At 41.6% G+C, this 13,627-nt stretch overlaps 1 protein-coding gene across 1 annotated transcript in view; it reads left to right on the forward strand.

Moving 5' to 3' along the window:
• The first annotated feature begins 444 nt into the window (after positions 1–444).
• MYBPC1 (myosin binding protein C1) overlaps positions 445–13,627 on the forward strand; it is a 72,158-nt gene continuing 58,975 nt past the window's right edge. The window contains exons 1-3 of the mRNA XM_034643674.1: positions 445–623; positions 6,651–6,685; positions 8,879–8,920. Of these exons, the coding sequence (XP_034499565.1) occupies positions 445–623; positions 6,651–6,685; positions 8,879–8,920 (256 nt within the window). The remainder of the gene's footprint in view (positions 624–6,650; positions 6,686–8,878; positions 8,921–13,627) is intronic.

The following is a 13,627-nucleotide window of genomic DNA, read 5'->3' on the forward strand; positions in this document are numbered from 1 at the left end:
GAATAACATAACAGTCTTCTCCTGCACACCAAATTACCAAAGCATGGTTTCAGCACATTTCTTTCATCCCAAAAAAGCAACAAAAAGAAAGCCACAAAAATGACCTATAATCCTACTGCTCAGTGATAACAACTGTTATTGCATGTTCTTCCTGTCCTTTCCATGCCTATACAACATATCCATATGTTGTAATTATGCTCTCCATGCTAGCAAAAGGCTAAATTACATTGCACCTGAGGGCCCATAAAATATTTTTAAGTCGGTCAAAAATGTATTAGATGAGCCCGTGAGCCCATGCGAAGGAGAGAGCTGGGAGTTTATATCATTTTGGTATGGAGACGCATACATAGAGAGAGGCAGGTTAATTAATACCCCCTAAAACTGAAGATCTTTTTTCCCCTTTCAATTTACTGACCATGGGACCCTTGATCGTGGAAAATAGGAATGGACTGCATCAGAGAAAGCCAAACCATTTATGGAGTTACTGGGTTCCTGGTCTTCCAGCCCAGCACCGAGGCCACATATGGGCTGTGTTTACTAGCTGCCACCAGCGCCCGTCAGTTAGAACGGCCTGGCACTCACGGTGCAGGCATGCCATTGGTGGCATACCTGTGCTTTTTACAGTAGGTGGTCATAGGAAAAATCCACCGTAAATAGATCAAGGCCTTTGAACGTGTTTCAGGGTTGCAGAGGGAGAGAAAGTCTATATCTGTGAACTAAAAAGGATCAAAGAACAACCGTCCTTGCCTATGGAGGAAAGAGGTAGCTTTAGTTGCTCGTTCAGAATCTAGTTTTAATGTTGTCCATAAAAATATTTCCTTGGGCTTATTATTTTCTGGGTTTCTGAGTTTCTTCCTTTTATTAAGAAGTTTAAAACAACTTATATATACTTTAGTCCATCCTGTCTGTGTGTTTCCTATTCAAGACCACGGCGGAAGATGAAAGAGGGACACAAAAATCTGACTTCATTCACCTGGCAGAAAAGTCCTACAAAAGTTGCCTTTGGGTTTTTGAATAAGCAGAAGCATAGCAGGGCCTCCCTTCAATAAATAACCTTTTGCTCTAAATCTAAAGATGGAGGGAGCTTCCCAAGGCCAGATGCCTCCTGAGAGTTTGGACAGGGCTGAGCTAGTCGACAGTGGAGTTGGCGTGGCTGATTGAGTGTTATTTGTTAAGTAATGCAGCCCAGATTTTGAAAAGGGGAATTCCTTAGAAAGGCAAGGGTTGTATCTGCAATGAGGGCCAAAACTCTAGCCTATTTGCTCTCCTGCCCTTGGTAAGAAATGATGGGGTGGGGCGAGAGCCTCGCAACATTCAGCCGGCAGAAGGGTAGCCAATGGGAGACATAGTGTTCCCTGCGGGTAACGCAGATGAAGAAAGCTGCCCTTGGAGTGCCAGCGGATGGTTCTTGATTTCTTGGCAGCGAGGAGAAGGGGCTTTTGTGTGGGTAGGAACAGCCTGCCAGTCAACTATATTTATAGAACACCTGCTGTGCAGAATTTGAAAAGGAGGAGGAGACAGGCCTTGTCCTCAAGAAGTTTGTGATCGGAGAGGAGAAGTCCCCGTGTACTGTAAACCCTTTATCATTCACAATCACATTTGAAATGGGACAGGAATAGGTGATATTTAGGGCATAGTCTGAGCCTACTTAAAGTGTGGGGTGTGGACTGGCAGCATCAGTATCACCTGGGAGCCTGTTAGAAATGCAGAAACTTAAATCCTGCCACAGACCCCCAGAATCAGAATCTGCACTTGAACAAATCCCTGGGTGATTCATGGGCGCGCAGCAATTTCAGAAGCACTGGATGAACTGTGGATGTTGTGAGAGTGCAAATGTTTTGAGAGTGCAAAGCCACCTGGTTTGGTAACTAACTTGATAGAAAGAGCAGTTAATTTAATTGTGAGGTTCTTCTTTTTTTTTTTAATTAAAAAAATGTTAAGTCATTTCTACACCCAACGTGGGGTTTGAACTCACAACCCCAAGATCAAGAGTTGCATGCCCCACTGACTGAGCGAGCCAGGCACCCCAACCTGTGAGCTTCTTAAACACAGGCATCTCATCTTATAAATGCCCACTCTTGTGAGATTTATAATGGATTTATGCTCAATGAATTCTGGCTGCCTGGGTCCTTCTTCCTACGGTCCCCATTCAGTGGGTACTGTGGAAATCACTGTGAATGAATCATTGTTACAGAGGCAGCTAATGAATCCGGGAACATGCAAACAGTTCTTAGAGGTGTGGGCGAAGCTGGGCATGGCAGAAACTGTCAGCTACAAAAGATGCCTTGGAGTAAGAGAGATGCACAAACAGTTCCTTTAAGGCAAAAGGAAATGCCTTGGGGTCCTGAGACAGACCTGCAATTGTGCATTTTCAGTCTAATTCCTTTCATGCTTGGCCTTTACCACTTCAGGTTCCCCATTTCTTAGGTTGAGGACAGCTGGAATTCTTTGTTTTAAATGCCTTGAAAACTATTGAGAGTTCATCTTTTTATCCTTTCCGTTGTACCAGGATTTACTGATTGACTGGTCAATTTATCTACATTGTACAGACTCTGCAGTATATGTAAATTTCATCAAAAATCAATTCTTACATCCATTATACAGTAGGAGAGCAAGGGGCCTACCTTCTCCACTTCCTCAGTCCCCACCCCGATTCCAAGCATGTTCTAACATGATGCAGCCACAGACCCAGTAATAAGGCAAATCCCTAGCGAGTGCCATGTGTGGAAAGAGAGGAGTGTTGTTCTCACAGGTGTGTCAGAGTAAAATTATGACCATAATGATGATAACCATAAAAAGAGATTAAAGTGCATATGGTGTCTACCACCATCCCTGCTTCCGAAGGAATTCATCTGTTTCTGCCAACAACTCTTAAGATAGATTATGCTATTATTTCCACTGCATAGAAAAGGAACTCGAGGCACATTCCACTCCTACAGATGGGACAACATCCATAGGAGGTTATGTGGCCATGGCAGTAAGACCAACCAATTCACCAGGAAAAATGGAGTGAGATTTCTGGAAAGTCTTCTGCCTCCACCAAGTATGAAAGCTGAGAAGGGAAGTGCAACCCCATGTGGCAAAGCCCAGATTCCGAGTCAGGCAGAGCCTGAGCCTGGCTCCACCCCTTCATGGGCTGTGGGACCGCGAAGGGCCTCACTTCCCATCTGCAAAATGGGGTTAATTAAAGCACTGATTTCAGAGAGTTGTAAGGGTGATGTTACTACCACAGTAACACACACTGCGTCCTTCATGCAGTGGGTGCATATAAGTAGTTGTTACCTATTTATTCCTCCACTGGCTATAAAGTAACAAGGTTTCTATGATTTTAAGAAGGAAGAGTTCTGGCTCTGCCTCCATACTAGGCGGGCATGCATTTTCCTACTTCTGCTTCCTGCAAACATTCTGAAAATATCAGCATTAATATCCTATAATATCTCTGTAGTTGTGACTATAATACAGTTGACTGTTAATGACTGAAGTTCTGTGGATTTGCTGGAAGTTGAGCTAAGCCCTTTAAATTCTTGTTTAGTTTTGATTTTGGAGCTTTTACATAGAACGCTGGGGCTACAAACACAATGGAAATGGAAAATTCACATACAGAACACATTTACGGTTTCAGTACCCAAAATATTCTCTTTTATTTATTTGATTAGATTTCACCCCTGGCCTTACTTCCCAAAACGGGATTTTAAGTAACCACAGCGCCCCTTACAAAAATGGGCTTTTGTTTACATAGATGGTGAGAAAGCATGGCCAATGTGATAGTCACTATCACCAATGAAGCCCTTTGAATTCTTTTTTATCAATTCATTATGCATTTAATGTGTTTCCAACAATAAAATTAAGTATTAGGGAGATAGGAAAGGAAATGAAAGATCCCTGTCCTTGTTCAGTTGGGAGGGAAAAGAAATAAAGATACACTGAGACAAATGGAAAATAATTTTAGAATAATTAGTGAATAAAGAGTATATTATCATATGGTCCAGAATGCCAGGAGAATAAAGGAAGGGAACAGAAGGGAAAATTAGCTTTGGGAATCCTCAGAGAAATATCAAAAAGATAGACCAAGGCTGACGAAATAACAGTAGTTATTGCTGTAAATTAGAGAGCTCTATTGCATGCAGGAACTGTGCTTACACTTTACTTAGATTAGCACCTTGCTGTTATCTCACAGAGGAGGACACCAAGGCTGACAGAGATTAAAGAATTGCTCCAGATTACACAACTAATAAGGTGTAGAGTCGGGTTTCGAACTGAGGTCTACCTGACACAAACACATGCAGAGGACAAACAAAAGGTCTGTGGGGGAGAAGCTAAAGGCTCTTCTCAGTGATGGAAAGGTCAGAAGTAGAAAAGAGAAACAGCTGTAAAAAGGGGGCCCCCAGGGGTGCGCTCAGGGGAGGGAAGGAGGAAGTGTCCGCTGGCAATGGCTTTGAATGCAAACCTAAAGAGTGTAGACCTAACCAAATAGATAAGAGAGACCCTCTCTGGTAGGATAACAGGATGAAACACAGTTGTGGCATTAAGCAATCCTGCAGCTGTGGGGAAAGAGGCTGGAGGGCAGAGAAACTTGTCTGCGGGGAGAGCCAGGAAGAGGTCCTCGGGCATTAGGCAACAAGGACCCTGTCCTAAAGATAGTATGCCAAAGAGGTTGGCTTCTTGCTCTCTGTATTCTGATATCCGTGTGCTGTAACAACTCACCCAAAGCCAAGGGGTCAACATTAGATTTCCATTTCTGCTCTCAGATCTCTGCAAATAAAATGCTTTGGCCGAGGGTTTTGTCTTCTGGTTGATGCTGGCACTACAGATCCTTTCCATGACGTGGTGAAGAAACTAAAGCATTTCCCTCGATGCCATCCAAGGGACATTTGTTTCACTGTATCTTCAAACTACATTGCACCCTGCCACGTTACCTTCTGCCATAAGGTTATATGTTTTCTCTCCTTTGGCTTTATATTTTTCTCACTCTTCAGTAAATAGTAATATATTTATGGTTGTCTGAATGAAAATAGGGTTTTGGTGTTTTTGTTTTTGTTTTTTTTTTAATTTGGAGTTTATACCCAGCACGCACACACAAATTAGTGATGGAAGGAGACATTGCGGCATCCTGACAGCCCTGCATTGCTCCTTTCTTGATTTTGTTTGGGGTGCAGTCCATTCTTCCTTCTATGTTCATTCCAGCCTGCCTAGACTACCCGTAGTGATGACCTTTGGGCTGAACTGTTTGTTGAGAGCTGTTTTCCTCTTTGCTTGGAAAGAGCCAGTTGTAGGGAAAATAAGTAGAAAATCCTAGATCTGGACAAAGACAAAGCTCCTGGGACCGCACATGTGTTTATAATATGAAAACGTTTCTTTGATATTTATTTATCAAGCAGAAAATAAGTTTAGAAGAGATTACCTTCATTAACTGCCTCTTCCTGCCCTGGAGTAGGAGAAGCTGATTCACGCACATGGCACTAATTCCCAGTTCAGGGAATCCATGGGGATTCAACAGGGGAAATTCCATGCCTTTTGGTCATGGGATATGCCAGTAGCTACTTGGACATAGTATATTCTTTAACAGAAGTTTCTTTAAGAGAGTTCACTGCCAGACTGCTCCATAATTCTGGACATTCAAAGCCAGGTGTAAAACCTCAAAACCAAACTGTCAAAAATTTGGATAAGTGTAGGTAGAAATCTCCTCCACGGGGTGTCTGGGTGGTTCCGTCGGTTAAGCTTCCAACTCTTGATTTCGGCTCAGGTCATGATCTCAGGGTCCTGACGTAGTGCCCTAGGTCAGGCTCCGTGCTGGGCATGGAGCCTGCTGGAGATTCCCTCTCTCCTTCTCCCTCTGCCCCTCCCCTCACCCTTGTGCTCTTGCTCTCTCTCAAATAAATAAATAGAAAATAAAATGTTTTTAAAAAGGAAAGAAAGAAATCTACTCCAGGTATGTGCACTCCCATAAATGACTGGGAGAGGGGTTGATTCCATTTCCCAATGAGCGGTGGTTTGCCTCCAGATAAAAGGAAACTCTGCAGAGCCTGAGGACTTTGGTCTCATCAGCATTCGGGAAGTATGTCTCATGGGCAGGATAATGTCAGGATGCTGCCGTGTCCTCGCTCTCTGGGGAAAGCGGGCTCTCATTTACCCAGCACCACCCTCACCTTAGGCTCTACAAGACATGAGGACTTCAGGCCGTAGGGGACATACATGCCACTCATGTGTCTCACTTCACCCTCTTTGTAACCTATGCATTTGGGATAGGTGTCATGTCCACTTTTCCAGAAAAGGAAAACAGGCTCCGTGCCATTAAAACCCTGCCACCTGAGGGGATAACTAACTGGCAAGGACACCCCGGATCCCCATTTTACCTGTGGTCTGTCCATCAGTACATCATGGAAATCTATAGAATCCCATTTCAATCCTCACCTCACACCATACACCAAAAGGCAGTATGTCTTGGCCGGAGGTTGATGCTTTTCCTGCTCCATCCCTCTTGTCAGTACAGGTGAGTTGGCTGCCTGGAGTTGAGTGCAGGGTGGGGCTGTGGAAAATAGCGTTTGCCTGGGAGAAGTGAGACTAACTCTTCCATTATTCTTTTCATTTCTAGAAAATGAAGTGTCTGCCCCAGCCCCAGCCCCAGCTCCAGCCCCAGCCCCAGCCCCAGCCCCAGCTCCAGCCCCAGCTCCAGCCCCAGCTCCAGGTGAGTAAAAACACAGCTTCACGTGTTTGGGCCGCAAATACAGAACGTCCATCCCAGCATGATCTGGATGCCCCTGAAGCTGTGAGTGTTAACCTAACTCCTGTGGAGAAGTGGGATGACCACACTTGTCCTAAGTTTATAATAGTAATAACAGTAGTAGTAATCATAATAATGCATTGTGTTTATATAGCCCTCTCATGTTAACTGATCTGGATGGCATGTCATACGCTTATGAACCCCTTCTAGTGATGCCAAAGTTGTTGCTGTGCCCGCGTTTTATTGTTGTAGAGCCTGAGCCTCCAAGGGGATGAAGGATTCGCAACACTTTTTCACATAGAGCAACGGCAGACAAAGCCCACATCTTCCCGGTGAGAGTAGGGAACGCATTCCACCTCAGTCCTGGAAGACGAGCAGCCCCCTGCCCACTTGAGCACATTATGTCACCAGCAAGCGCCTGGAGACACTGTTCCCAGGACCCTTTGGGGCCTTCTGAGGCGCCACTCCTCCAGTTCTTAATACCCTGTTGTCCACCAGGTGGCAACAAAAAAACAAGGAGTAAAGAGTGGTAGGGAACTCCTCGATGAGAGAGGGGACTGCTCAGCGACAGTGGGCATTAGTACTTCACACAACAGGCGAAGCCCGCTTTTGCGTTCACACTGACCTAAGCAAGAGAACAGGGTTGGAACTCTAAGCAGAAAACATTTCCCTGGATTCTGTTTGCTGACAACCAAGTAGAAGCTAAAATACAGCTTGGAGAACACCCCAGGATAATACAACCACTATATTGAAACACAGGGCAATACCAGGAGAGCCTCACGAGGCCGCCTGTGATTTAATGCAGGTTTCTTGAATGGCCAATATAGTGTGAAGAAAAGGGGTGAGAGGTCACTGTAGACCACAGTCTAGGTGAAAGCAGAAACTGCCAGCCTCGGTTGCTGGTGATCTTTTTGCACGGACATTTATGAGGGGATGGTGAAGCTCTTCCACTGTGGAGGTCAGTTTCAGGAGGGCACTTGGAGAAATCTGACTGTTCACAGGACCCCCTTCGTCCAGCTGAGAATACTAGATGCACACGCTCAAATCCCTTACACAGTATAGAAGAATATTGCTACGTGTCAAAATGAAGGAACGAGGCTCAGTGCCATGTGAGTTCAAACAGGGACATGCCCAGTTTAGTTTTCTTTTAGCCAGTATAGATGTGTGGCATTCTTCTTAGGATGTTCTTCTTTGGTATGTTTTCCCTTTGCACATACCAATTTATTTTTGACAATATTGAGTACACTGAGAACCTGCAGGCCATTACAGACATAACCTTTCCCTTCTGTTCTTCAGATCAGTTGCTGTCCCTGGGCCACTCTCAAGTTTCCCTTAGTATGCCATAGGCCTATTTCATATTCATTGTATAATACTGACCTACTTACTGTTGCTAAAACAAGTCTCCTCCCGAACTCTGCTAAAATAGTTATTAGTTAAGTGAGATTCAGATCTCTGTTCACCAATCCAAGAAAGAGAGAGAATTCATGCTTAAAATAATTATTTCCTTCTATATCACAAGTCAGATACCATTTGCAAGTATCTAAGTTAACATGATTCTGGGCAGAGAGAAGCAAGCTGGATGGTCTATCTCAGCTGATGAACTTGGATGTCACTGTTCTCGAGTTGCATTTATTGCTACTCAACTCAACCTAGAAGATTAGTACATGCACCAAAATATTTTCCTTGAAACTACTGTACAATTACAGATTTTATACCCTGACTCATTACTATAATATTATCGAGAAGTCCAAATAATGGGAATCATTACACGGGTCAAGCTTCCTTAAAAAGTCAGTCCCTTTTGGGGTCTAAAATGAAGTGACCCATATTTTATATTCAACTTCCACCAGCATGTTCAACATAGTCCCAGCACAGCTAAGTATATTTTAACAAAGTCTCTATTGCACGTTTCTACATACACTTCTTCCAAAGTGATCAGATTTATTCATTGCTTTTATTAAAAGTTTAATGTGATTCTACATTATCATTCCCAAATTCATAACTCCTGTATAGCATAATACATAAATATGTAACATCATTTATGATCTCTTCTGTTGTCATTAATTTCTCCTCTCCCACCCTCCACCCATAGCTCATCACACAATAAAATGCTTTCTTTAAGACACTTTTAAAAATGTGGTTGTACTTTCCACACAGAACTGAAAAAAGAGAAGGAGGCCGGAACTACACCAGCAAAAGGTGAGTTGGAGGAAGGGAAGATGAGGCTGAATTCAACAAAATTAGAACGAGAGAGAGGTCAGTAATGATTGTCATGGTGGTCCCATAGAACGTCTCTGCATTACCTTTCATCAGCGTGGATTAGAGTTCTTCATTTGTGTCTTATCTGCATGACCAATCAGTATAATGAATGGATCCGTTTACATGATACACATTTCCAGTAGAAAAACAACGATGATAAAGATATCACAAGCATTTGTTGAGATGCTGGCAAATTAACTGGTAGTTTGCAAGTTACGTGCATGGGAAGGAAAAGAGGTGTCTGGTCTTTTGGGGATGATGCCAATTTGGGAAGTTATTTGAATTACACATAATTTTTTTAAAAACGAACTGTTTCTGTGTTACTGTGTGAACTGTTCCAGGTTTCACTAGTAATTTTGAAGGCTAGCATCTCATTCTGTAGCACTATGTATTTACATAGACTTATATAATGGTGTGTATATATTGACAGTACAACCTTAAGCAAACATTACGTTGCTCCTTATTGAATTGGAAACTCATTTATCACTATAATATTATTCTATTTTTACTTTATATGGAGATATTCCGGTCTGAGAAAATGCATAATCTTTATCATGTACTGCTGTGGATCCATGAAACTTTCATTCCTTTGTCTCCCCATGGAGGAAGTCATTGTCATTACTGACCAAGTGTTCTAAGCTAAGGAGCATTACTCGTCCACAAAAGAAAGTTTTCACAGAGGTAGATTTGACAATTCTGCTTATGTGTTTGTATTATTATTTTTAAGTGTTCGTATTTTATTTGTGAATTGAATCACCTAGGTTAAATTTTGGAATAACCAATTATTTCCTGATTGCAATAAGATGTTTCTCTTTGTTTTGGATGCTACTCAAAAGCATGCTAAGTATTTCTTTGTTCTTACTATGTCATATTTAATTACCTAATTCCTATGATATTATTGTCTCCTACACATTAGAAAAATACCTTTTTCTTTCTTTCAGTACACAAGTCCTCTTTTCTTCAGCCAACTTGAACTTACACTCTCATAAACGAACACATAATGTTAGTGCACTCACTTTGTCCTTGACCTTCATTGGCTCCCATGGATAGTAACATGATTACTAATCCTGGCCATGTGGGCTACAATCTGAAGGTTATTTGCTTATGGAATGCAGACAGTGCAAACTCCTAGAACTCCTTCCATGAGATGGGTTCAAGGATGTTTAGACATCCTGGCTGAAGCTATTGCAACATTATTCTCTACAAGGCCAATGGCATACACCTCTGTTTCCAAATTTGGAAAGGCGGTTGGCCTAGGCTCTAAGGCTCAACCAACAAAGTAGATGATATAATCCCAGAGGGCAAGCTGTCAATGTTTAAACAAAGCCTGAGCCTGACCCTTAATGTGAAAAGTCATCATACTATATTTGGATGCTTAAATGAGAAAATGGTTAAAATCAACTAGTCAACCAATCAATAAAAACTCTTTTCTATATGCAGAACACAGTATGATGAAATAGCAAGGCCAGATGACTAGGGAATCCTGAAATTAGCCTCACTTTTTCTGACATTTGCAGAAGTTAAGCAAGGCAGTGGCCACAGGCCCAGCCACATAAACCACCATGTTTATATTTGCTCTACAAGACTAGGAAGCAAATCAGTTTATGATACAAAGTGACATCCCTAAATAAAGTAGGTGGTTGGAAGTTATTTCCTAATGCACAGTCCTCTTCGACTATTACTCATTTTCACCAAGGACAGGGAAATTTCAAAGAAAATGCTTAATTAAAAAGGTAGACACAGTTCACAGCTATATATATTTCCCTGGCTGAGAAAGAAGGCTTGCTTGAGCATAAACAAGATGGACAGGTGCAGCAAGACCTGTTCTGCAGCATTGACCAGAGTGTCCCTCCCTGCCCTTCACCTTCCCCCAGCCCTCAGTCCATCTCATTGTTCTTTAACCAGTCAATTCAGGTTCCACTCCTCTGTGCAGCTTCCGCCTGACTGTCTTAGCTCACTTTCATCTGCCCTTCCTCCTCCTGATTTCTCCTGGACCTATTGCCTCTGGTGCTAAATTACTCTTTTCTCCACTTAATCACGTATTAGTGGTTCCCTCCTTTTCCTAACAGGCTGTAAATTTTCTGACAGTCAGGCACCATGTCTTACCACGTCTTTGGTCCCCTTAGCTTATTTCTTCCAGTGTTTGGCAGAGATCTCCTAATAAATCTCTTAATAAATATTTGTAGAATGAACAATTGAATTTCCAGGTGGGCTTAGCTGTTGATCATATAGACAGTGATCATCTACATAGATTTGTATTTCCATTTACCATGTTTGCTGGACAGGAGTATGAATACCCCATGCATACTCTTCGTCATGAGACTGAGGATGAGACACTGGTATTGTGTATTCTGAGCGTTCTTCCTCAGAACAGATGGATGATTTTTACTGTAAGGCCAACTCACTTCAAACTATTGAAAATGGTCATGCCTGGATATTAGTACATTTTCAGCACCTGAATTAGTCCTCTGTCGAATTAGCTGAAGTATATTCAATTAATAGCTCTAAGACTGTCACCGGCAAGAACATTATTCACAGAAGTATAGACTTAATATTTTTCTCAGATTACCTGAATCTTTCTGCAACAATCTGGAAATGTTCTGAAAAAAATTTTAGATGCGGAATGTTGTTTGGTTCCTATATCAATCTTATAAGTAGTGTTTGTGGTTAGATTTGCCGAATTTTTCACATTTACTAAGGGTCTCTATCTGGGAAATAGCTGATTTCCCAGGAAGGGGTTTTCATGTATGTTTGTTAATTTGCTTACTTGCCTGTGGAGTTGTCCATGAAGCTACCCTGCTCCCTACCGCTTCCTACTTTGTCATGGAATTGAAACAATAGAGATGACGATCTAGAAATGTGTGTAACCAAACAGCAATACCAGGAATTAGATGCACAAATCCCTTTTAGAATAATCATACTGGGAATCAATGTCCTCATAAAAACAATGCTGCCATGGCTTAGAATTCATCCATAATAATACAGGTGGCAAATCAATGGAGTACTGAGTATTGGTTCTTCTTTTGTATATGCTCAGGGGGACCAAAAATCTGTCCTTTATTCCAATGTCCATTTATTCAGCAAGTTTTCACTAAGTGTTGGCTCTGCGCCAGGCACGGGTCTGGCTGCTGGGTACTGTGGTCCTGGAACCAACTTTAGGGAGCTTTGGAGGGGAGAGAGACCATCAGCGGAGGACAGTTTTGGAAGCAGACAATTGTCACGGAGGACCATGTGTAGAGAATAATGTGGGTGATCAAGTGGGATCATGCTTCTTTTGGTCGGCCAACCTTGGTACATGTGAACACAGGGTAATGAGACTGGGTCTCTTCTCTACCTTAACAATTGACCTTAAGGGAAGTTCAAAACGGGTCTTGGGAGTGGTTCCAGATGTGCCAGAGCATTAGAATCAGAGACTACTTTGAAGAGCAGTATTCATTTAAATGCCTAACTTCTGACATTTAAAAACCATTTTTTTGCTTTTGCATCTTCATAGTTTATAGTCTATATTTCAGTAAGCCCAACTGGGATATTTACTGCTTCTTTTTATTTTTCTTCCAGAAAAATACTTGGTTTTGGTAATCACTGCAAGTGAAAAAAGACTTATTTTCTTTTTCCAGGCATTAACATTAATATCACCACATAAACTATCATGAATGAAACTTGTGCATATTAAAGATCTCACATAACTTGAGATGAAGAATCTTTCATTTGGCATAAATGTGGTTGGCAGATGAGGAAGTGAATCAGCAGAATTTCCAGCAAGTTTTCTCCTAAATGATATGAAAATTTTTAAATTAAAAGAATGATTAATTTTTTTTTCTTCATTTAGATCCCTTTCCTGCAATAGCATTATTCTGGTGCTTTTTACTCACGTGCTAAAATTTTTTTTGTGCAATTTTGCCTTTAGGTATCAGACAACCAACCATCGAATGGACTTTCTTTATGCTTTCTAATTACATTGCTTCTTTGTAATGATCTTTGTTAAAAGCTAATGTTACCGTACTTTTCAATTCTGGGACACAACCATTATAAGTTGCAACGTTGATTTAATAGATTAGGAGGAGAAAAAAACTCATCAAATATATGTATTTACTGTAGGATGACTCCTGATTTTAGAAGCATCAAGGTGTGAAGGCATGAGCTTTTTCATTTAGAAACTATGATAAATTAATCAAATGCATCCAAACATGATGAATTCATGTTAGTGTTGATGCTCTTGCCTTCCATACGTGGTTGTTGTTGCTGCTGTTGTTATTTTGGTCGTGGGAGCCAACATTTTCCACAACTGATTTCCCTGCTTGAGGATTTAGAACTCGGTCACAATCAAACAAGATATTATATCAGCAGTTAAGTGAGGTTTGTTGAGAGTCACATATATTTTAATTTTATGTACTTTTTGGTCTTCTCAAAAATCTTTTCAAAAATCTCATCAATTGTCCCAAGTTTGTGTGACTTAAAAATTAGTTTAGAAAGGAAACTTAAATCAACCATAGGTAGAAGTTATTTTATGCCGAAGAGAGTAAGTAGAATTGTAAGAATCTACGATTCGAAATATATTCTACTGTCTCTGCAGTTCTGTCCCTGCATTCCAGATTTCATGTGTGCCTCCCCCCCACTAAAATCCCAGGCTTGTAATATGAGACTGAG

This window comes from Ailuropoda melanoleuca, chromosome 15 (genome assembly GCF_002007445.2).
Source record: "Ailuropoda melanoleuca isolate Jingjing chromosome 15, ASM200744v2, whole genome shotgun sequence".
In the NCBI taxonomy this organism is placed as follows: domain Eukaryota; kingdom Metazoa; phylum Chordata; class Mammalia; order Carnivora; family Ursidae; genus Ailuropoda; species Ailuropoda melanoleuca.